The sequence below is a fragment of the Otolemur garnettii genome, unplaced genomic scaffold (genome assembly GCF_000181295.1).
Source record: "Otolemur garnettii isolate 467f Iridium unplaced genomic scaffold, OtoGar3 scaffold00074, whole genome shotgun sequence".
NCBI lineage: Eukaryota > Metazoa > Chordata > Mammalia > Primates > Galagidae > Otolemur > Otolemur garnettii.
Window position 1 is genome coordinate 6564959 of NW_003852469.1, and position 23336 is coordinate 6588294.

At 55.8% G+C, this 23336-nt stretch overlaps 2 protein-coding genes across 6 annotated transcripts in view; both read right to left on the bottom strand.

Moving 5' to 3' along the window:
* Nucleotides 1-394: 394 nt before the first annotated feature.
* PDLIM2 (PDZ and LIM domain 2) lies at nucleotides 395-15111 on the bottom strand. 3 transcript variants are annotated; one of them, XM_012807733.2, is made up of 10 exons: nucleotides 14954-15111; nucleotides 12150-12244; nucleotides 11293-11444; nucleotides 7844-7913; nucleotides 7595-7746; nucleotides 7370-7448; nucleotides 3629-3714; nucleotides 3313-3458; nucleotides 1922-2039; nucleotides 395-1070 (listed from the first exon to the last, which is right to left on the bottom strand). In XM_012807733.2, the coding sequence occupies exons 2-10, from the start codon at nucleotides 12240-12242 to the stop codon at nucleotides 893-895; spliced, it is 1074 nt and encodes a 357-aa protein (XP_012663187.1). In that variant the 5' UTR covers nucleotides 12243-12244; nucleotides 14954-15111; the 3' UTR covers nucleotides 395-892. The 3 variants fall into 3 exon arrangements, with proteins under 3 accessions (XP_012663187.1, XP_012663188.1, XP_023371301.1); XM_012807734.2 differs by lacking the exon at nucleotides 14954-15111 and adding an exon at nucleotides 13637-13672; XM_023515533.1 differs by lacking the exon at nucleotides 14954-15111 and adding an exon at nucleotides 13622-13671.
* A 1693-nt stretch (nucleotides 15112-16804) lies between these two features.
* The window catches only part of SORBS3 (sorbin and SH3 domain containing 3), a 24719-nt gene continuing 18187 nt past the window's right edge, over nucleotides 16805-23336 (bottom strand). For all 3 annotated transcript variants that reach the window (XM_023515570.1, XM_012807740.2, XM_023515571.1), the window contains 5 exons: nucleotides 22810-22935; nucleotides 20937-21248; nucleotides 19995-20119; nucleotides 19358-19464; nucleotides 16805-17588 (listed from right to left, as the gene is read on the bottom strand). In XM_023515570.1, the coding sequence (XP_023371338.1) occupies nucleotides 17527-17588; nucleotides 19358-19464; nucleotides 19995-20119; nucleotides 20937-21248; nucleotides 22810-22935 (732 nt within the window). In that variant the 3' untranslated portion in view covers nucleotides 16805-17526. The remainder of the gene's footprint in view (nucleotides 17589-19357; nucleotides 19465-19994; nucleotides 20120-20936; nucleotides 21249-22809; nucleotides 22936-23336) is intronic.

Consider the following 23336-nt stretch of genomic DNA (forward strand, 5'->3'; position numbering starts at 1 on the left):
TAAAGCCCCGGTCCAGTGTTATTCTAGGTGACTATCTCTCCCAAACAGGGCAGCCAACCTCAGGTGCATGCTGGGTGTTCTTCAGATGTCACATCCCCCCTCCTTGCATCCCCCATCACTGCAGCCTTCCTGTCCCCATTCGGTTTGTCCATTTGGCAAAAGGGCTAGTGGTGTCCATACCAGGCAGCATAAGGACTGCAGAAGGAACCAGCTCAGCCCAGCCTGAGGGTCTCCAGGGCCCCCCACCTTCCTTTCCCTCTCCAGGCTCACAGTGAGAACTTCAGTCCCTCCAAAGCATAAGGCATCCTCAAGAACGGGCGATCTCCAGCCTAAGAGAGGCAAGTCTCCTTTATGGGGACTGCCAGGTGGGAACACCTGGCAGGGAATGGGGGGGACCTGAAGGGGGATAAATAAAGACTCTCCACCCAGAGATAGAGACCAGCTCACACCCTGGGCTGGGGAAGGGGAAGAGGAAAGATCCTATCTCCTTTATTTTGTCCACATTTATATATTCATAGAGCTCATATGTCAAAAACTTTACACAGGGAGTACAGTTTGCTTCTGGCCCACCTCTCTCCTTCCAGATACTTCTGTGTCCCACCCTGCTTAGCCCCATGGTATACAGAGACATGGAACACAGTGGGCCACCTCAGACTGGCCCGGTGCTTGTCCTGCAGGGGAGAGGCCAGAGAAGGCGAGGTTGCCACCAGACTGCAGCCCAAGACAGGTCCCAGACCTTGGCCTCACCCAGCGAGGACAAAGGGGCCTGAGACCCCTGAATTTAGTTCACAGATGAGCCACTGCCCACCGTCACCCCTGCCACGCCAACTTGCTACTGGCACGGCCCTGGCCTGGTGGCCCCAGAAGGGAGGGCAGGTGAGGGGTGATGGGCTCAGGCCCGAGAGCTGAGGGTGGACGGCGCCGAGTAGCGCTGACGGGCGTGCTTCTCACAGTACAGCTCGTCCCCCACCCAGAAATGCCCTCGCATTTTTAGGTTCAGCCCACAGTCTGCACAGGTGTAGCAGCCCGGGTGGCGGTACCGGCCCTCCTGAATGCGCACGGCCTGGTTCCTGTGGGGACAGGAAGGTGTCAGTACCCCAATACCTGACATGAGGCCACCTCTCCCCCCCCAGGGAGCCTCGTCCCACCCCAGCGTCATAGACTTCACTCCTGGCTTCTCTGTCACCTGGACAACCCCCTAAACATATCCACACCCACCACCAGGAAAGGAAAAAGAATTGGCTGCTGTCCCACGTTTTCTGGATTTCTAAAGAGCAGTGGTTGTTACAGTGTTACTGTGGGTCCCAGGATGAGCACAACAAGTCAGAAATGCAAGTTCTCAAGCCAGCTGCCCTTCAGAGGTCAGCTCTGGGGGCAAGCCCAGGGGCCAGCATTTAAGAAGCCCTTAAAGGGACTTGGAGGCAGGCTCCCTTGGGAACTGCCACATAAAACATTCTTTTCAACACACTTTCCTTGTTTCTGCACACAGGGAGGTTGGATGTCCCATTCTGCAGATGAAAAACCGAAGTGCAGGAGGGTTAAGGAATTTGACTCATGTCAGTCACCTGACCCTCAACACTGTACACAGTAAGAAATCTGCCTGGGAGGGACCTTCCAGAAAATGTGATTGCATTATGATGCCACCCACTGAGAAGAATGAACCTGCCTGGGGAAAATCTTGCCTGTTTTTTTCAGGAGGAGGTATCCTGTCCACAGGCTCTGAGATTATTAAAGGGAGGGGGAAGGAGGAGGAGCTGTGGCCGGAAGAGGCCAGCGCAGGCATTCCAAGCAGGCTGCAAATAACCCACCCCAAAGCCACAGGAGCAGCACCTCCCCTTGGGTCCCTGGTGGGCCCAGCCTTCCTGAGTGTATAAGTGCCCCGTATCCCCCGCTAGCATGGCCCCCAGCATCCCACACTCACGCGATGCTGGTGCTGCACTTCTCACAGGTGTGGAGCTTGGGAGGGGTAGCCAGTGCTCTGGAGGTGGGCAGGGAGGCCTGAGGGCTCAGGGAACTGGGCACAGAGGCAGGCGCGCCGCCTGGGATGGGGGAACAGACATACATGTGAGGGCGCAGCCACCACTAGCACCACCCAGCACCCCAGCTCCTCCCAAAGCCACACTAAGAAGGTGGCTGTAGAAGGCACCCTTACAGGGGAACCTCTAAAGTCACAAGGAGTGTAAGAGCAGGTGAGGAGGAAGGAAGGTGATCACACCAGACCTATGGCTGAGGCTGGTCACCAGCAGGAAGGAGGCAGGGTCAGGGCCAGGTTTGCCTTCTGAGGCAATCTGGGGCCGGCCCTGCTTGATGTCTGGGAAGGGAAGCGCACTCGCTCTTTGGGACCTAGTAGTGATGATGTGGGGGTAGTAACCCCACCCACCACACTACCACAGCACCGCCATGAAGTTTTCAAAGGGCCTTTGCATGCAGTTATCACATCTGAGCTGTGGGACAACTGAGCAGGGACAACCGGCTGGCTGCTGGTCCTGTTTGTAGCTGAGGGTGCTGAGGGTCCCTCGGCCATCAACACCTACATTCTTCCTCCCCTGCACCTGCCTCCCGGGGCCTGCCACAGCCTCAGAGTCCTTATGGGCAAGATCTGCTCCAAACCTCCTCACCTCCACTGCATACCTGCCAAAATGCCCCTTGGAGCTAACTGTCGAGTTGGAACCGGCCACCAGGTACTGGTCACTTTGCCACTCAAATACCTCTCCTTGCCTGTCCCATCACATCCTTGGACAGGGCAGTGACCCTTCCCCACTTCTCTAAAGGGTGTTTTTCCTGAGCCACCTTCTGTAGTCCCTCATGGGGAACATCAGGGCACAACCACCTTTGATTCCCCACACTCTGCATACACCTGGCCCATCAGACAGGTACTGCCAGCGTTTGTCAAATGAATAATTGACTGCTGGTGAGAGCTCACAGGGCCTGCACTGCTCACTTAACAGCCACCTAGGGTCATTATTTAACTGGCTCTCCTGAGTGACTTGACCTCCGCTGCCACCCTCCACGCCACTGGGCCTGCTGCCACCACCTTAAGGCCATTTAAGTCTATAGAGTCTGTTTTTTTCTGAGGGCCAAGTCAGATTCCTCGCCCTCCCTAGAGACTCAGATCCCATGGGCCCCACCACCTGCTTTATGCCCTTGGCGCTTTCCTGATCCCAATACCTTCCCAGTGCAGACCCAGACTGCCACACACAGGGATGGGTACCTGGCCCCATGGTGAGCACTAAAGAGACACTAGCGCCTTGACCTCTCAGCCAGGGCCCAGCTGCCCAGGGCACCCTCCTTTCCCGGAGCTCCAGGGCCCACCTCTCTCCTCAGCCTCCAGGGCTTCTTGCAAGAGCCGAAAGGAGCTAGATTGCCGGGGGGCCACCCGCCCCTCACGATTTTCCTGCAGCATCTTGAAGACTTCTGAGTCCTCGTCCAGGAGGTGGCTTCCGCCTTCTAAGTCCACACTGCAGGAAGGAGGCAGGCAGGAATGAGGGTCCCATGCCCAGGGTAGGACAAGGGGGGAGGGCTCTGGGAGCTGGAAGAAAGCCAGCTGGGCTTAGAGGGGGCCCTGTCCCTCCGGCCCTTCCCAGCCCTCCAGGACTCCCCTCCCCAGCTGCCCAGGGCCTGCTAGTACCTGAGCCTGGGGCTGGAGGAGCGGGCACCACCCGGGGAAGGCGGCAGCACCAGCACGGCAGAGTCGCCAGCGCGGCCAAGGCCGGCCTGTGGGGAGACAGCGGGAGGAGTCAGGGCCGGGGCTCTAGCCAACACCACAGGGCGCCAGGCCTGGCTGTTCCCAGGCCCAACACCAGAGGGCTCCTGGCCCCTGCTGACCAATGCCCGGCCTTGCCCTCAGAGCCAGGGCTCCAAGCGTGCTAAGTTCTGGGAGGGGAGGAGGCCAGGGCCTAGCTGGTCAGTGGAGGTGTGGGGCTTCTGGGAGGGGACCCGGCAAGGGGCAGAATGAAGACACCAGGTGACAGAAAAGCAGAACACAGAAGTTCCCCTGTGCAGACTCCTCTCTATTACATCATGCTCTGTGTGATCAAAGACGCTGCAAGCCAGGGCTCAGCCCCTAGCTGCCACAACAGGCAAACAGTAAGCAGTGAGGAGATGGAAACAGAAGGGGTGGTGTGAAGGATCCAAGGCCCTCTAGGTGCAGGGCCCGGCCTGGACAGAGGCCTCTCTCCCTAATATGTGCTGTGGCTCTCCTGAGAGGCCAGACTAGGCTGACCAGCCTCTCCCACTGCCCTGGGAGGTCAAGGCCACCCAGGGTCTACACCTGGCAGCACAGCCCTCCCAGGTATGCCTTAGTCATTCTGGGCTCTTACATTTGCTCTCAGCATGGAAGTCAACCTCACTGTCACTCCTAGAGGCCACTTTCTGGCCCATACTCCTCTACTCTGCCCCCTTCCTAATGGAGTCTGAGTAACCTGTGCCAGCCCGTGGGAGCAGAGCCAGGCAGCCCAGTGGGAACTGTTCCTGGGAATCCAACTTCTTTAGACCTTAAATTGGAAGTCACAGATGAATTATGGGGTTGAATGAAAAAAATTACATGAATCCTTAAGCTAAAAGCTAAATCTTCAGTCTTGAGTAGACACCTAGACTCTCACCCCACCTGGCCTCTTACTGCAGTTCACATTTCCCTGCTCTGGGGTTCTGCAGGTGACAAGGCTGCCAGTCAGAGGGCAAAGTGGCTGGTCCAAGCCCCCGGGCAAAGGCAAGGCTGGGACTCCGCACACAGGGCCTGGCGCTGTGTGGTCAACTGAGGGACCATGTGATGGCCCACTCTCCATATGGGCCATTGTGTGTCCCACACAAGCCAAGTCCTCATTCCCTGACAGAGGGAGAGGTGCTTTGTTCACTTGGCATCTGTTTACCAAGGCATGTGCCCACAGCAGGGGGAAACTCACAGTTTCCAGAAGGGCACCATAAGGGCCGGTGGTGTCCTATGCCTCGAGCTCTCTACAGTCTTGGCCAGCTACAAGGCCATGGCACCTTGTCCCCCATCCATCAGCCCTTTCTCCCACGAGCACCTGCCCAGCAGGCCCAGGGGAGGAAGCACCCACCCAGCTCCTTCACCTAGAGAGGGCCTGCCTTCTAGAACCTCCCTCCTTCCCAGGTGCTAGGCCCCTGCCTTCAAAGGAGGGACCCTCTACTTCTAAGTCCAGAAAAGCTGCTCCCCATCCCCCTGCCCATCAAGAGCTTGTGTGAAGCCGGGAAGCACGAGGATGTTCACAAGTGGTGAGGGTGGGGAGGCAGGAGAAATTCTGCGGCTAAGCAAGTTTAGGAAATTAATAAAATTGAATGGGTTTCTTAGAGCCGTTAGATGCTAAAACGTACAGCCTCTCTCAACTGGAAGCCGTGGGACCCCTGAGACTCCCACACCCATTGGGTGGACCACAGCCTCATTTGTAGGTTTTTTGTTTTTTGAGACAGAGTCTCAAGCTGTCGTCCTGGGTAGAGTGCCATGGCATCAAAGCTCACAGCTGTCGTAGAGTGCCATGGCATTAAAGCTCACAGCAACCTCTAACACTTGGGCTTAAGTGATCCTCTTGCCTCAATTTTTCTATTTTTAGTAGAAATGGGGTCTTGCTCTTGCTCAAGCTGGTCTTGAACTCGTGAGCTCAAGCAATCCACCGCCTCGGCCTCCCAGAGTGCTGGGATTACAGGCATGAGCCACCACCCAGCCTCAATTGTAGGTTTGTTGATCAGAACATCATCTCTCAGGGTTAGATTGTCTCTGTTTTTCTGCTAATGAACCCCAAAGCCTAGAAGGGTGTCTGATGTGAAGCAGCTGCTAGAGGAATGACTCCAGGGCCCTCAGGGCAGAGGAGGGAACCCAGGGCATCTAGTCTGACCTAAGGCCCAGAGAAAGGAAATGGGCTTGTCCAAGGTCACGTAGCAGAGTTAGGACCCAACCAGGCTCCCTGCTATCCAGCCCTGAGTACCTCCATGTCCTATGTGAGGGCTTGTTTTAGTAACAGAGACTGCTGCACCACAGCCCTGTGCCCACATCATAAGTCCAGGCTGGGGCCTAAAAAGCTGCATTTCTGCCAAGTGCTTGGGTATTGCTGCTGGTCTGAGAACCACTCCCTGGTACCTCCCCCACCCCCACAAGGCTGACCTTCAGAGGCCACAGCCCTCTGCAGGCTCAGTTGGAATAAGGGAGGGCTGACCACCTTTCTAGCCCCAGGCCAAGTGCATTCCAGCTTGTCTCAGAGCAAAGCCTCCCTACTCCAGAAATGGTTCCCAGCCTCACTTGCCACAATCCGCCTGTACCACTGCTTCCCCCCACCCCACCAGTATCCAGTGTCCCCCATCACTCTCTAACCTCAACCCTGCCAGCTCCCACCTCTAATATCCAGCAAGATTCCTGACACAGCCTTCCCAGGCCCTCCCCCCAGAATGCCTCCTGCTTCCGTAATTAATACCACACTGTTAGTCCCTAATTGCTCCAAAATTGTTTTGCATGCTCCCTCCCTTATCTCCACCACTACATCTAAATTCCTTAAAGAGGGGCACTCAGGGACACATCTCTGTGGCCAAGGTGCCTGGCTAAGCATACAGTGGGTCGCCAGGGAGCCCCTCCCACACAGCCCCTGGAAGGTCCTGCTCCTTCTTTCTCCAGGGCCCCCAGGCCACCCTCAGAGGCTCTGCTTCCTGGAATGTAGAATGGATCAGAGGTAGGTCCCTGCAGCTGGGCCTCATCCCCTTCACCCTAAAGCAGGACATACCCCCCCATGCTGCCCCCAGCAGCTGTGGCCAGGACTGTTGGCTGCCCCTCTCCCTCACCACTCCACCCCTGCTCTTGGAGAGAAGAGACACCACCCGGGTGGGGGGCCAAGCTATCACCAGTGGCCAATGGGACCTGGTGGAGGGGAAGTCAGGGGGAAGAGGAGACAGAGGATAAGCTAAGTGCAGCTGGAGACAGAGCCATAGTCCCACGGGGATCTGCAGCTGAGTCAGAGGAGGAGAGGGGGCTGGGGTGGGAGTCGGGCAGGCATGGGGCTTGGAATAGGGAGGAATGTGTTCGAGTGATGCAGCCAGCCCCAAAAGGGAACCAGCCCAATAGCAGCAGTGAAACTATTTCAGCTTCAGCCCAAGAGAAACACAGAGAAGGGAGGAAGCCAGCAAACTCCGGAGAAAAGGGCCGTGGGAGCAGGGAGTGATGGTGCAGAGGAGGGCAGGAGGTGGACGGGCCACCCAGCCAGGCAGGGCTCAGGCCTCCCTGGCCCAGGAGAGGAGCGCCTGTCGCTAGGAGAAGGAGCCAGCACTGCCCAGGTGGGACCTGCCACCTGCAGCCCCAGGTGCACTGGTAACCAGTGAATGGGGGCCGCCTCTGTTTCTTTGGCTCTCTCCTTCCCCCAGGGGGCCTCACCTGCCGGCTTCTGGGGTGGCCTCCATAGGACAGGCGGTCAGCGGCGGCAAATCCCGGGGAATATGCCAGGCTCTGGAAACTGAAATGGGAAATAGACAGCATGTATGCCGAGGCCACACCCAACTTGCCTGGGGTACTCCTAAGGCCCTGAGAAGCCAGGTGCAGGCTCCTGAGGCCCTGAGAAGCCAGGTGCAGGCCACCAGGGTGCTGATAGAATGCGCTTACCTGTGGCTGATGGCTGCCTCTGCAGCCTGAGCCTGTGGGCTGGCAGGGGGCAGGGGAGAGAAGGGGCTGCCTGGCCGGGGGCTCGGGGAGGCTGAGCTGGAGTAGGAAGACCTCAGCGGGGACTGGCTGTCAGTGTACGTCCTCACAGAGCCCTGTGGAGAGAGAGGCCAAGGGAAGAGCTAGGCTGCCCTACTGCTCACACCAAGGTGCTCAGGGTATGAGGCTCCCAGGTGGGAGGCACCAGCTTACCTGGAAACGAGTGGCCAGCACCTCCAAGGAGCTCTCCCCGTTGGTCTGCCTGGGAGAGGCAACTGGAGACCTACCGAAGATACAGAGGGAGGGGAATGTCATAGGGCCCACCTGTTCCCAGACCTGGTTCTCAAGACTAGTAAGACACCCCAAACTTTTGGACATCAGACTAGCAACTTTTTTTTTTTTTGAGACAGGGCCTGTTGCCTGGGATAGAACACAGTGGTGTCATCATTTTTTCTAGGATGAGTCTCGAACTTAATTGTCAGACCTTATACACATGATAGCTCTGATGGCCATTCCACAATTGCTTTGAAGGGTGGACTAGGTACTGGTATCTGTATATAGCTTCCCAAAGGGAGGACCTTGAAGGTGACTGTAGTGATATTCAGCAATGAGGTATGTAGCACTTTTTCTAGGGTGAGCTCTTGAACTTAATTGTCCAACCTCATAGCTCACAGCAATGTCAAGCTCCTGGGCTCAATCCTCCCACCTTAGCCTCCCTAGTAGCTGGGACTATAGACACCTGACACAACACCCAGCTAATTTTTGGATTTTTTTTTTTTTGAGACAGAGCCTCACTATGTCACCCTCAGTAGAGTACCGTGGCATCACAGCTCATAGAAACCTCAAACTCTTGAGCTTAAGTAATTTTCTTGCCTCAGCCTCCCAAGTAGCTGGGACTACAGGTACCTACTACAATGCCTGGCTATTTTTTAGTTGTAGCTGTGATTGTTGTTTAGCTGGCCTGGGCCGGGTTTGAACTCACCAGCCTTGATGTATGTGGCTGGTGCTGTAACCACAGTGTGCTACAGGTGCCAAGCCAATTTTTGGAATTTTTATAGAAATGGTATCTTATTCTTGCTCAGCCTAGTCTTGAACTGCTGACCTCAAGTGATCCTCCCACCTCAGCTTCCTGGAGTACTATGATTACAGGAGTAAGCCATGGTGCCTGGCCTTAATTTTGCCAAATTCAAAACAAACTACTATCAATGACCACTATCATTTCTTAAAATAAAAGGACAGTTTGGTACTAAAATACAGAAAGCCCAGAATATTAGCAAAACACTCAATAAAATTCAATTTTATTAAAAATTCCTTTTAAATAAGGAATTAAAAATTTATTAAAAATTCCTCACATTATCTGTCTCCACCTTTTTCTCCCATTTCATCTAGACTTTGTCACTGGTCAGCATCAGTTTGTAGCTCAGTTTGGGGGAAGATTGCTAATTGCATGTAAGTAATTTTTCTTTTTTTTTTTTTGAGATAGAGCCTCAAGCTGTCGCCCTGAGTAGAGTGCCGTGGCATCACAGCTCACAGCAACCTCCAACTCCTGGGCTCAAGTGATTCTCCTGCCTCTACCTCCCAAGTAACTGGGACTACAGGTGCCCATCACAATGCCTGGCTATTTTTTGGTTGCTGCTGTCATTGTTGTTTGGCGGGCCCAAGCTGGATCCGAACCCACCAGCTCTGGTATATGTGGCTGGCACCTTAGCCGCTTGAGTCACAGGTGCCAAGCCAAGTAATTTTTTATATTAGTGGTTCTCAACCTTCCTATGCCACAATGTATTTTCATTGTTAAAAAGGGGTCACACAGTGAGAACTGCTACTTTATGTCATAATCGATGGAGAAACTGAAGCCCAGAGAAGGGCAGTGTGCTGCCCAAAGTCCAAAAGCCCATTAGTGCACTGGCCAGCTGCCCACTCTCCCCCACTCAGAGGCTTGTCCCCTACCAGCTCAGCCACTGATGGCTGGAATGCCTTTGAGAGGGTCACTCCCAGTCCCTTCCTCAGGCCTCACCCCTGTTAAATAAAGGTTGAAACCTCTCTGACCCCTCAGACGGGCAGTGAAGGGCCCACAGAGCAGGGCAGGCCCAGCTCCCTGCCAACAAGAGGGTTTCCTTCCAAAGTGGATCCCAGCTGGAGCCTTGGACAGGAGGTCACTGGAGGCCAGGAGCTGGATAGGGGGTGGGGAGAAAGCCTGCTGCGTCCTATCCTGCCACACCATTCCTGGACTACATCTATAGGGTAGGTCACTAGGAACCCAAGGCTTGCAGGAGGGGTGCGGGGCAAAGCAAGGGGAACTCTGCTCTCTACCCCTTGGCTTTTTTTTTTTTTTAATTGAGACAGAGTCTAACTTTGTCACCTCTGGTAGAGTGCCATGGTGCCATAGCTCACCCCGACCTCAAATTCTTGGGCTCAAGTGATTCTCCTGCCTCAGCCTCCCTTGTAGCTGGGACTACAGGCACCCGCTATGACACCCAGCTATTTTTTGTTGTTGTTTAGCAGGCCCAGTCTGGGATCAAACCCACCAGCCCCTAACCACTGAGCTACAGGCGCCCCTGTCCCTTGGCTTCTGAATGCCAGAGAGGTGTCCTAGGGGTCAGGGGGCAGACTGGCACAAGTAAAAAGAGACCAGAAGCATTGGCCTGCCTGGCAGAACTGCAGGCTGAGGTGTGCAGCAGAGACCTACAGCGCTGGGGCCCGCCTCTCTCTGGCTGTCCCTGCAGAGGAACCTGAGAAGAAGTGATGGTGTCAGCAACTCCCGCCCCCAGCCCAGACTGCAGCCTCCTGTAGATTTTGGTCCTATTCCCAGATGCTATGAGGTACTCTCTACCTCCTCCTCCAGGTCTCACTCCTGCAAACACTCAGAGCCAAAGTGGCATGAAGAGAGCAGCCGTCCTCAGCACCAGGTTTCTGAAGCACCCCACTTCTGCAGGGTAGCCAGGTGAGGTGGGAGCCCCAAGGAAGCCAAGCAGTGGGAGTGGCCAAGAGACAGGAGTGTCTGACTGGGGTTCCAGGCCTGCCCAGAGGGATCTCCTCACTGGGGATCTTCCAGCATTCCTGATATGTGACTCACTATGATGCCCCACCCCAGGGAGCCACCTGTTCCCCCAACAGCCTGGGCTTCAGGCCCCACCCTTGCCCCTGCCTCTGCCAGCCTCTAGGCTCAAACATTACAGGCGAGCTAGAGCCAGGAACCTGCCTTCACCTGCAGGGCTCAGAAATGTGAAGGGAGGAACAGATGGGCTCTATGAGGAATGAGCCCCCAAACTCCTCACCCCCAACTGAGATCTAAACAAATGCCATCCTCTCTTGGAGGCAGGAGTTCTGGAGACTCAGCCCAGGGCACACTTTACCCACAAGTTTCCCCTCTTCAACCACTTCATGCCCACACCCTGTGCCCTGCACACTCTTGGGAACCAGTCAAACCCGGCTTCCAGGTGGCTGGTGCCAGCTCACCCTGCCCAGCCTGTGGCTGCATGCCCAGCCCAGCGCCCACCTTTACTTGGCTGGCTATAGGAGCACCCCTCTCTCCTGCTGCAGGGCCCAGAGCCTGAGACCTTCTCCAAGTTGTGCTGGCAGGGCCTGGGCTGAGCTCTAGGCTGTGGTAGGGGCTACGGAGGGGAGTGAGGATGCTGGCAGGCCCAGCAGAGGTGGTGGCTTACCGGTCCAGCTGCAGCCGCAGGGGTGAGGGGCTCTGGCGGATCTTGCTCTGAGCCTCAGCGTGCAGCATGCCCTCCGCACTCTCCCCATTGATGGCCACAATGATGTCACCAGGCCGGAGGTCAGCAGCCTCAGCCTTGCCCTGCTCAGTCACCTGTAGGGATGAGGAGCTGGTGAGTCTGAAGTACCCATGTCCAGGCAACAGGGCACTCAGGGAAGGGATTTCCCTCTTTGCTGCCCAAGAAACACAGAAGTGGGCTGAACTAGCCTGGCCTGTACCCCTTAACATCCCTCTCCCTGCTGGTCAGTCTGCCCAGCTGACCAGCTATCCCCTTCAGGGGCTCAGGTGGCAGCCCCTGCCCCACAGTGGCATCCTAACTTCTAACAGAGGCCTCCTAAAGAATGTGCAGTGGCGGAATTTCAGGAACTGTGCTTGGAAATACTTTTAGATAGAGAGCCATGCCCATGCAGATCATACCTTGCAGGTGGCTGCCTGCAAAAGGTGCTCTGTGGGAACACTCCCCAGCCTGGGCTCAGGCCTGGGTCCAGAGGAAACTGCCAAGAACTCACAGGGCTTTTGTTCCAATAACCACCCAAAATAGCTTCCAGCAGGTGTGGGGTTAGTGACCCAGGGGAAAGGGGCAGGCCGTCCTTGGTGCAGCCCCTTTCACTTCTAAGGCCTGTTTCTGAAATGGTCATGATATTCCCAAGGTGACAGGGTCCCAACTCTCCCTGGCCAGCACTCCCAGCAGCAGGCTTCTGGCTCCAGAACAGAAAAAAGTTCTGGGCGAGCAGCAGGGTGGATAGGGCAGATCTCACTTGTGGGGGACCTCCTTATCTCCTGGAAGAAACCCCTTACCTTGGTCACCGTGATAGGCATGTGGAAATCCCTGCCCCCTGTGATGCGGAAGCCCCAGGGTGCTGGCCCGACCACATCCACTGTCAGCGCCATACCTAAGGGAGAGAGGACAAAGAGGTGGGGCCCTAAGCACCTGTAAGGTGGCAGGAGAGCAGCAAGAGGAGAAGAGGGACTGGAGGTCCCAGAGCAGCCAGTCCTGGGCTTGGGGTAGGTGCAGGAAGTGACTAAGTCCCTCCCTTCCCCCTGAGTTTCACTTCCCCCCACCCTGGGAAGCCATGACTCTGGGTTCCCCCTTCTTTAGTCTTCAGCCCAGTCAGCAGCTCCCAGGAGGGTTGTCCGGGCTGCCAGTGGGGGCTTGCTGGAGGATGGATGGATGTGCAGGGGCTGGTAGGCAGCAGGAGAGGTCAGGCCCTCCTGTCTCTCCCCTCCTCCACCACTGGGGTTAAGTCCCACTATTGCTTGCTTCCTGTCCCCAAAACCAACAGCACAAGATACTTCCTCCCCACTCTGGGGGAGGGCAAGCAAGCGGCCCAGAGATGGCAAAGCTCTGGAGACAGGAGTGATGGTGCGAGGAATGGGTGGCACTAGCACAGACTGTGCAGGTAGCTGGCCAGGTGGGGAGCTGGCTGGACTGAGGGGCTAGAATGGGCAAGACCAGGCTTTTACCTCCCCGACCCTGGGCCTGCTGCCCTCTGAACAGCCCGGGAAAGGACCAGGGCTCATCTGTCAAGCTGGGCACACCATGGTGCCAGCGGAGAGTGAGCTCACCCATGCTGAAGTCGGCCAGGGTGACCAGGCCTCCCATCTACTGCCCCCTCCACTGGGCGAGGGAGTGACTTTGCAGACAGGCCCTTGTGGGATTTCCTGAGGCTCTAGCTCTGGAGCCAAGAGCCAACCTAGGCAGGAAGCTGCAGTGCCAGGCTGGGCACCACCCTGCCCAGCACCCATTCTGGGGCAGCCCCTGGGGAGGTGCAGAGACTGCCGCCACCCATCAAGAACAAGGGGGCCCGGAGAGAGGGGCACCCCAGCCAGCAGGTCTGCCTGCCCCATCCCCAGCCTATTGGCTTCTCCCTTTTGCCCAGGCCTGGCCTCTGTCCCTCCCCTGGGCCCCAGGTCCTCAGGTCCTCAGGCCAGCGCTGGCAGCTCACAGTCGCCCTGAGATTCCCAGACCTTTGAGCTTGTCAGAGGACTCCGCGATGAGGGCGCCGCGGGGAGGTGCCCAGCCCAGCCCGATGGCCCGGCTCTCCCAGTTCTAGAGCCTTCTTTGCTCCCAGGCCAAAGTACCCCGGGGGCTGGGGACTGGAGGAGGCGAGCCGGATCGGGTCAGGGAGAGCCCAGCCGGCGAGGACGCCAGAGCCGAGGCCGCAGGGAGCGGCGCTGCGGGCGGAGCACAGGGTCTCAGCGCTCAGGGGCCGGGGGGCGCGGGGAAGGATGCGGCAGGGCGCGGAGGGTGCTCAGGTGGGCGCGCTCACCTGGCTGTCGCTCACCTGTCGGGCCGGGAGGGGCGAGAAGGAGGGAGAAGGGCGAGGAGTCGCCGCCGCTCCCGCCGCGGTCCGCCCGGCTCTGGGGAGAGCCCGCCCGGGGCTCAGAGACCTGCCTCCGCCCATGTGATCCCGGGGCCGCCCCTACCGCCGCCCCTGGCCCGGGAAGCCGCCGCCTCCGCGCTGCGAGCCCGGGCGCTGCCACCTGGGCCGCCCCACTGGGTAAGGGGACAGACACTCGCAGAGCCCCTTGGGGGCTGCAGCCGTGCTCCCAAAGGCGCTCGCGCTTTCCTGATTGGCCTCGGGCGCAGGGGAGCGGTTCCCGGGGCGGGCGGCTGAAGTCGCAGACTGCTGAGGCTGCCGCCTCCTAAAGCTCTCCCTGGCCGGCCGCTTCCCCCTACCCACCTTCAAAGGGGCCCATGACCACCCCCCCCACACACACCCCACGCCCCAGGCGCAAAGGCTGGCTGGGTGTGTCTGCGGTTGCTTGCTCCTCCGCCCACTCGCGACTCGGACGCGCAGATGCCCTCCCTCCTGCTCAAACTCCCCTCCAGGACCGCGCTGGCCCTGGTCCCTGCCTGAGATGCCAGCAAGCCTGTACTGCTCTGGGCAACCCACCAGGGCCCGGAGGAGACGAAGAGGGCCTCCTGGCTGGGGTCACTACCGGTACCCCTACTCGGGGGCTGAAGCCTTCTCATTCCTGACTGCCACCTGCACCCTCAGCCAACCACCTGGAACCCCAGGAGAGGACAGTCAAGGAGGGGCCCCAGATGCCAGCTCAGGAAGGAGAAGCTATACCTGGCAACCCTCACCCTGGGGACCTCAGTGCCTCCTCCTGCGTCTCTGGTTGGGTCTCAACTTGGCACTCTGGCTGCCAGACTGCTGTTTTCAGGGGAGCACACCTGCGGGCACAGCTGTAACCTGCCTGCCTCAGGTGTGAGTCATCCCGTCAGATTCCCTCTGAGGCGTGCTCTTGCCTCCCCTCCTCACCTACCTGTGCCCAGTGCCTCACCCTCCCTGCTCAGTTGCAGTCCAGTCCTGCCCCCACCTCCACACCTCTGTCCAGGCAGGGTGTGTAAACTGCTCTCCCATTGACCAATCTTATGCCTCCGGCCATGGCCATGTTACCTGATGCAGCCGTGTACCTCCCCAGCTAGACTGGAAGCCTTTTGAGCAGGACATTACAGATGGGGCAAGCACAGCCTTGGGGTCACACAGACCTAGCCTCACATGCCTCTTATTAACTATGACCTTAGGAAATTTCCTCAGCTCCTCCTGGCCTCAGTTTCAACGTGTGTAAAATGGGGATAATTCATAACTTACCCTCCTGTTGTGTAGATGGCTCTCCACAGGCAAAGTCCAGGGATTGCAAAGAGGTGCAAAGCAGAGTCTCCACCACTGATTCAGGGCATGGGGTGACAGGGAAGGAAGGCAAAGGAAGGAAAAGTCACTTAATTCATCCACACAATCATTCCAATAATATTCAGCTAGCAAATATTTATTGCATGCCCACTGTGGCCAGGCTCTGTGCTAGGATCTGGGAATGGAGTAGTGAGCCAAATACAAAGCTAGGCTGCCCTCAGAGGAACACGCCTGTGTGTCTTGGGCTGTCTCTATAAATATCTACAGGTTAATTTGCGGGGTTTTCTGTCTGGTGGGTTGTGTATTAACAGAACCCAGCACCAGATCCAGGGCATGACTATGAGGCACAGAGGGAATACTGTCCTGCTCTGGGTGACTGTGTGGCCCTCTCTCCCATTACTGCTCCCCACCCTGGCCAGGCAAGGCATAGAAGTGGTCATCTTACAGTTGGGACCATGGTGGCAAGCGACCCAGCGGTACAGGGTTCACCTGCTGCCATGGCAGGTTCCAGGCCCCATGAAAGAGAGGGTGTGGATTTGGTTTCGCCCCAAGGAGGGGAGGACTCAACCCTGGTGTCTTATGAGGACATCAGGGAATACAAGCCACAGGAGCTGGTATGGGGGAATGGCAGGCCACCATGGGCTGGACCTGTCAACTTAGAACCAGACCGAGGTGAGGACGGGTGTGGGTGGAATGGATGGGGTGCATGTTGGTCTTGTTCTTCAAGCTGTTGTTGAACCACTGCTGGGGCCCAAGCCTCACCCAAGCTCAAGAAACCTGCCAGGGCCGAGACACTGGCCTGTCGGCCAGAGGCACTTCCCCTCTCTGTGGCAGGAGGCACCACCTCTGCCCACTTGCCTGGGGCAGGGGCACCTTTTAAGTGACAGGTCTAGGAGACAGGTTTGCCAGGAAGAACATAAAAGCAGCCCAACCCTGGCTACCCAGGGAAGTCCCTGACCTCATGCATGACCTTCCTTCTCCAAAAGAGTGGGGCTTTTGGACAAGGTCTATCTGGGCATTTGGTAGAGTTTGTGCAATGAGGTGGACATTTAATAATGCTGTGGCCTATACAACTTAGTTGCACAGAGCCTCACTTTCACCTTCTGTAAAAGGGAATGCTAATCTGCCAGTTGTGAGGCTTACACTAGATAACACACTGAGTAGCCCCTTATGCCCTCCCTGCTCAGCACGCAGGAGGAGCCAAGGAATGGAGCTTTCCTTTCTTGGCAGAACAGCCACACCCAAGCTGTGCCCCTGTCCACAGGAACCACTAAGTCCCAAGACTCTAAAACCTTGGGCCAGAAGAGCTGCTTTGGCTGGCTTCTCCTACCACTTCCAGCTTCCCAAAACTGAATGCTCAAAAACTTGAGCCCAAAGAAGAAAACAAACAAACACACGAGAGCTTCGGTGTGGAAATGGAGCACACAGAAGGAAAACATTAGCAGCAGAATAGTCAGAAATGTCATCTAGTCCAGCAACCCCATGGTGGCGGCTCCAGAATCAAAACAGCCTGCAAACAAGGCCACATTCAGTTTCCCATCTCTGATTTCTTGCCACAGTCAGGCCTTGCCCTGGTCTGGGTGACATTCATCCTCTCAGCCCTTCTCAGGCAACAGCCCAATCCTGGGAGCTGCCCCATCCTACTTGATACCGAGGGCTGAAATCTGGGAAGATAATAACGATGTTTTCCATCCTCCTTTTACACACACACCTGTCTCACCTGACTCCCAGCACAGCCCATGAAAGAATTTCCATAATCCTAAACCAGGGGAGGCCTCTCCCACCCCAGAGGAAAAGGTTTCTGAGACAAGGTTCCTGGTATCCAGATTTATTTTACATTCTCTTCCAGAGGGAGCCTGGGCACTGGGGGAGAGGTGGCAGGCAGGAGGGCAGCAACATCAGTCTCCCTGTTAAACATCTGCGCCAAACCAGAGGTGCAGAGCCCAAGCTCTGGGTGTGGCAGCCTTTGGACAGAGCAGGCCTTCAAGGAAGACCTTGCTGGGCCTGGAGCGGAGGAGGTGCTATACCTGTCCCCTACCTCTGCTCCCAGGCCAGGCTGGAAGTAAGAAGGCAAAGGGGGCAGTGGAAAGCTGCAGCTAGAAGAGAGGAACCCCTCCAGGCAGAGGAGGCCTTTGGTCTCCGTGAGGTTAGGAAGCTGGTCCTTGTTAGAGGAACTCTATGGGGGATAAAGGGGGAGCTGGTCCCTGTTAGCGGAAGCAGCCATAGCTGGGTGGGGGTGGGAAACCCAGGAGTCTGGTCTCAATAAGGCCTGGAAACAGTCTCTGCTTCAAAGCAGACCTCTATATTTGGGAGTGGGGTGGGGAGGAAATGAAAGGGCTGTTGGAAGAATGCCTGTGAGTTGTGGGTGGAAATCAGTCCAGGGGGCTTCGTAGGGGCTCATAGGGAAAGGCTGCTGGGGTCGTCTGCAGATGCCGGTCCTGAGGAAGGAGGATGGGGGCGGTCGGCTCTCCTTTCCATAAGTGCTACTGCTCCCCACCCCATCCTGGCTGGCTCCGAGTTGCCACGGAGACCACTCACACCGGGGCAACGTAGTTTCCAGGGAACGTTCCAAATCTCTGGGTCCTCCGGGAGACACCTGAAAGAGGAAAGACAGAAAGAGCCTTCCTCACACTCTTAGCTCGACCAGGAATATGGGGGTTGAGGGTCTTGCCCCCTGCTGGCCATATCCAGTACTGCAGGCGGAGGCCCTTTCCCCGGGCGAGGGATTTGATTTGTTGTCCGCATTCCTGCCCCCTGGTGGCAGAAGCTCAGAGGGGCCGTTTTGCACTTCCTAAATTCAACAATTAAAGAATAAATCTGCAATCAACATGCGAAGAACTTTGCACACATAACTCACTAACTCCACCCTTCTTCAGGAAAGTAGAGGGTGCAGCAGTATGAATCATGGAACTTTAGTGGGGAGGAACCTCACTGGCCAGGTATGACGCCCTCAATTTCAAGATGGACAGGTAAGACCAAGAGAAGGCCCAGTGAATTGACCCAAAACATTCAGCTGCTTGGGAGTCAGGACTACAGTTCAGACCTCTGGTCTGCTACAACCCTAGAGAAAGCCTGTGTCCTGAAGAGAAAGAGGCGGGAATACTAGAAATATAGGAATATCAACTAAAATGAAAGTCGGTCCTGATCCTGGGCAAATTGATGCTCTGAGGCATTCCCTTCCAGCCTGGCATCTCCAGCCCCTGCCCCTCATCCGAGCCCCACCCTTGAAGATGCCCTTCCCCTGGCCTTCCAGGCCCCACTGTCTTCCACTTCCTCCAGAAAACCCTCCCAGACAACATGCACTGTCCAAAATTATAACCACTAGCCACATTCAGCCACTGAGTGCTTGAAGCGTGTCAGTGTGACTCAGGAACTGAACTCCTTTTTTTTTGAGATGGAGTTTTAGTTTGTCACCCTCAGTAGAGTGCCATGGCATCATACCTCACAGCAACTTCAAACTCTTGGGTTCAAGCAATTCTCTTGCCTCAGCCTCCCAAGTAGCTGGGACCACAGGCACCCACCACCCACCAGGCTGCCTGTTTTTTTAGAGATGGGGTCTCGCTCTAGCTCAGGCTGGTCTCCAACTCCTGAGCTCAGGCAATCCACCTGCCTCAGCTTCCCAGAGTGCTAAGATTACAGGCGTGAGCCACCACACCCAGCCTCTAAATTTATTTCACTTTGACATTTAAACAGCCACATTTGGTTAGTGGCTATCACACTGGATGGCACAGTTCTAAATCATTCTTCTCAAAGCACTTGCGGCTTATATCACAAAAGCGGTGCTTTTTCTTCTTGTTTGTATAAATTTGCAAAGCTTTATTAGTACAGTAGAACCTCCATAGTTGACCATCTCCCTTCACTGACCACCTCCTTAAACTGACCTAATATAATTTTCATAAACCAGACATGCACCATATGTACATATCAGTATAGTAGGCCTAGTTCTTTATATTGACCACCTCTGTATATTGACCAGTTTGTCCCTAGGGTGGGCCATGTGAAGCCTGGTGGATTGGTCACCTTGAACAGGCCAAGGCCAACCTGATGCTATCTGTATTAGTCTTTTGCCTGAGCTGCTCTGGGCCAGCCCTGAGGGGCCAGAATCTTTCTCCACTCCCTCTTCTTCCCAGGCTGGAGAAGCTAACCACGGTTGGGGCCAGACACAAGTATAAAGGTCCTTTCCACTAGGAACATCCCCTAGGACTGCCGCAGAAGAAACAGAAGGAACCCCTGTCCTGAGTACCCAGTGACTTCAGCGATGATCTTGGGCTGATGCCAGTTCCCTCCAGGGCCTTGCCCTCTTCAAGGCATGATGAAGGAAGGCAGGCAGATGCCCCTCCCCCTCCCCCAGGGCACCCCACATACCCACGAACCAGCCATCATCACACTGCTGCATGACATCCACCCGATCCCCCTCTCGCAGCTCCAGCTCGTCCTCATTCTGGGGCCTGTACTGGTACATCGCCCGATACCTGCAAGATAGGGAGGTTGTCAAGGCAGCCACCATTGACCTGGCCCCTTTCCCAGACCAGGATGAGGTTCTAGACCCAAATGTTGCCACTTCCTGTGACTTGCCCATGGTCCTTTTGTGAGCCCAGACCCCAGCTCCTAGAATGGCAACTCTGCCTGGCTTCAGTGCATTCTTCCCCAGCCTGCTTCCTGCTATCAGCCCCAACAAACTAACCCTCCCCTCCTCTGAGAGCCCAGTGCCTTGTCCTACCAGTTCCTACACTTCATTTATACGTGAGCTGGCCTTAGGGCTAGAAACCCAATGAAGAGCATGAGGTCAGGAGGCTGAGTGTGGGAGGCTTGTGTCCAGGCCAGGCAGGGAGGAGCTGAACACACCACAGACCAGCACCTCTTCCCCTACCCCCAAATCACCTATAAGCTCTGCAAGGGCAAGCACTACCTAGAAGTTTTCCATATCCTCCAGTGGGGAGTAGGGGGAAGGAGAAGCATGGAGGACCCCACCTCTGACCAAGCACCCTCAGATAGTACTTACGGGATCCAGTGTATCTGAGAGGTGTTAGGGGAGGAGGTCCCCACATCCAGGGGATGGCTGGTGCCTCGAGGGTGGGACAGAACTGGCTCTAGGGTTCTGGGATTCTGAGGGTTCACAGGAGGAACCTAGAGGATCAGAGAGAAGAAAGTGTTGGGTACATCCAAGCAGAAAGGAGAACCTAACTGATGGGGCTCCTACTCCACCCATCAGAGCATCTTACACGCTGCCTCACCTTATCCTCACAGGTCCCCCAACACAGGGGGATCCGCTATGCCCATTTCACCTCGCAGGTGCCAGGGAGTGAAGACCCAGCTAGGGTAATCGACTGGATTTCTGACTACCAGCATGGACCATGCCAAAAACCCCTGGAGGAGCCTGGTGCACTGGTTATGCCTGGCTCTTAGAGGTTTGCTAATGAATGGATGAGGGTAGGAGCAAATACATACCTGTGGGCTACCTCAGTACTAGGAATAATGACTCACTTTTGCCCAGCAATTATAATAAACTCCTAGTTCAAACCTATCCAACTCCCCTCTGCAGTGGTATTTATTACCCTCATTCTACAGGTGGGAAAACTCAAACCCAGAGGGTAAGTCACCTGCCCAAGGTGGCACAGCAGGTGAATGACAGAGCCCTGACTTCCTACAACCCTTCTCAGAATGTACAGATAAATCACAAGAGAGTGGCATCTGGAGGGTCAGAAGGCCTGGGCTGGCTTTGGTGGCCCACCTAGAACTGACTAGCTGCCCCATGCTTCCCTGGGCTGGTGTCCAAAGGCCAATACCAACTGAGGAGCTTGGGGTCCCCCCAGGCCAGGATGGGGCTGCAATGCCAGGTTCTACCCTATCACCCCACTACTCATCCTGGGCCTGTCCAAAATGATTCCCAAGAGTGGAACAGTCATAGGAGTGGGGTCTGGTCTGATTGAGGCAGCCACCTCACCTGGGTCTGGGGTCTGGGCTCCTGGACAGGGTAGGAGAAGCCAGAGCGACGAGGTGAGGTCCGGCCTCCCCAGTCGGTGGGGTCAGCTGGGCTGCGTGGCACTGTAGGGGAGCTGGAGCGACAGGCCATACGGGTGGCAGCGGTCAGGCGTGGAGATGCAGGGAGCTGGGGGCCATCATCACAGACCCGCAGCCGGGGCTCACGGCACACCTGCACGTAGCTGGCAGGGAATATACCCTGGCGCCCTGTGCCCGGGATGCGCCCCTCGTACCAGTTCTCATTCACCTTGCGGATCAGGCAGAGGCGCTCCCCCTGAGGAGGAGAGTCAGGGGCTGCAGGGCCCTGCTGGCACCACGCACCTGAGGGTGCCCTGCCTGGGATGTCCCATTCAAGGCTAACACCTTTCACACCTGAGGGATTAGGCTCAGAGTGGGTCAGCAGGTTACCTGAGGCCACACAGAAAGTGGAGAGTCAGGAGCCAAACCCAGACTGCCTGAGCGAGCAGGCCAAGTCTGAGCTCTTCCCACAGCACACAGCTCTGGGTTTGGATCAGGTTCCGCCTCTTTGGGAAGCCCACCAAGCCTGCATTCCCCACTCCAGGTTCATGGCACAGTCCCTCCCCAGAGCTACAATCACGGGGGACCGTGACTAAGAACACAGATCCCACCCAGCTCTGCCATGTGTCTGCTCTGCTCCTCTGAGCCTTGGTTGCCTAACACGTTAAGTGAGGATAAGGATACTTTGCTGAGAGGAACAAACAAGTAGGGGACTCCTAAGGTGCATTAGCCGTCCCCTCCGTGACAGTATCCTGTCCTTGCCTCACATGCAGAGTGATCCTGTGATGGTGGGGGCAGAACCACCACTGTCTCTGTGGGACACCCTGGGGAGGGTTGTCCCAGGCCTCCCTCTCCCTGGCCCTCTCCTGCCCCCACCTCTCTCCCTTCTTCCCTCTCCCTGGGAACAGGCTATTCCAGGTCCCTGCCACCAGGCTATTCCAGGTGGCAATCACTAGGGGCATCATGGCAGCTGCCCAAAAACCAATCAAAGGGAGACCACTTCCTGCTTCCTAGAACATTTTTCAAACTTTTCCAGCCACAATCTACATAAAAAGTATGTTTCAGTAATAACAGCCCTAAACACATATTTGTATACACACAATTGCCTAAAGTTTGATGAATTACCCTTTTCACACACACAGTGTAGTCTAACATTTCTAACTATTCCTTTAAAAATGCTGACTGTGGGGGCAGCACCTGTGGCTCAAAGGAGTAGGGGGCCAGCCTCATATGCCGGAGGTGGCAGGTTCAAACCCAGCCCCAGCCAAAAACTGCAAAAAAAAAAAAAAAAAAATACTGACTGTGATCCTCACAACCTACTAATCTGCAGTACAAGTTTATACCAAGTTTTTTTTTTTTTTTTTTGAGACAGGGTCTTGTTCTCTTGCGCCAGCTAGAGTGCAGTGGCATCATTATACATCAGTGCAACCTCAAGCTCCTGAGCTCAAGAGATCCTCCTGCTTCAGCCTCCTGACTAGCTGGGACTACAGGCATGTGCCACCATGCCCGTCCAATTTTTTTTATTTTTCAGAGATAGGGCTCACTATGTTGCTCAGGCTAGTCTCAAACTCCTGACCTCAGTTCAAGCGATCCTCCTCCCAAAGTGCTAGAATTACTGGTGTGAACCACCGTACCCAGCCTGTAACAACCTTTTTACAATGGAGTATGTTAAGGGAAACATAATAAGGGGGTTTGGTAAAACTTTGAAATACTAGGTGGAGATAAGTACACTTGATTCTAAAAAAAATGTTCTTAGTGCACATATCTGACTGTATCTTCAGCTACCCCCCACCCCACCATTTCCTGCCTGGTCCCACCTTGCGGAAGGACAGCTCCACGTCCAGCTCCCCCTTGAAGGTGTATAGGGCTAAAGCTTCTCCGTAATCCACCACCTGGTAGGTTGGGGGCTTGATGGGCTTGGGAATCTCATCCGCAGGCAGCACCTACAGGAAGAAAGGTCATGAGAAAGATCCGGCCTGGGCAGCAGCCGAGAACAGGGCAAGGGCTCCTGGGAACATGAGGCAACAATGAGAAGGTGGTATGGGCAAGACCGCCCCTGGTTGGAGAGAAGATACTGACACCAGACCACCAGACACAAGCTCTGAGGGTAGCCAGGAGGGAGCACAGCCAGGGATAGAGGTGTAGTCCAAAAAGTCTCCCCAGAAGAATTTTTAGCAGAGCTATGTGGAGCCAGCATTACTAAAGTAGAGAATGGCAAGTTTTAGTTTCTTTTGTACTTTTTTTTTTTTGAGACAGAGCCTCAAGCTGCCCCCTGGGCAGAGTGCCGTGGCATTACAGCTCACAGCAACCTCCAACTCCTGGGCTCAAGCGAGTCTCCTGCCTC

Bases quoted from the DNA above. Each gene is read 5' to 3' on its own strand.
- PDLIM2 (XM_012807733.2), bottom strand. From the start codon at position 12,242: ATGGCGCTGACAGTGGATGTGGTCGGGCCAGCACCCTGGGGCTTCCGC. The intron at 3,715-7,369 runs GTGAGGCCCCCT...GTCTCCCCACAG, and splicing joins GCCACCCCAGAAGCCGGCAG to GCCGGCCTTGGCCGCGCTGG. The intron at 1,071-1,921 runs GTGAGTGTGGGA...CTGTCCCCACAG, and splicing joins AAGTGCAGCACCAGCATCGC to GAACCAGGCCGTGCGCATTC.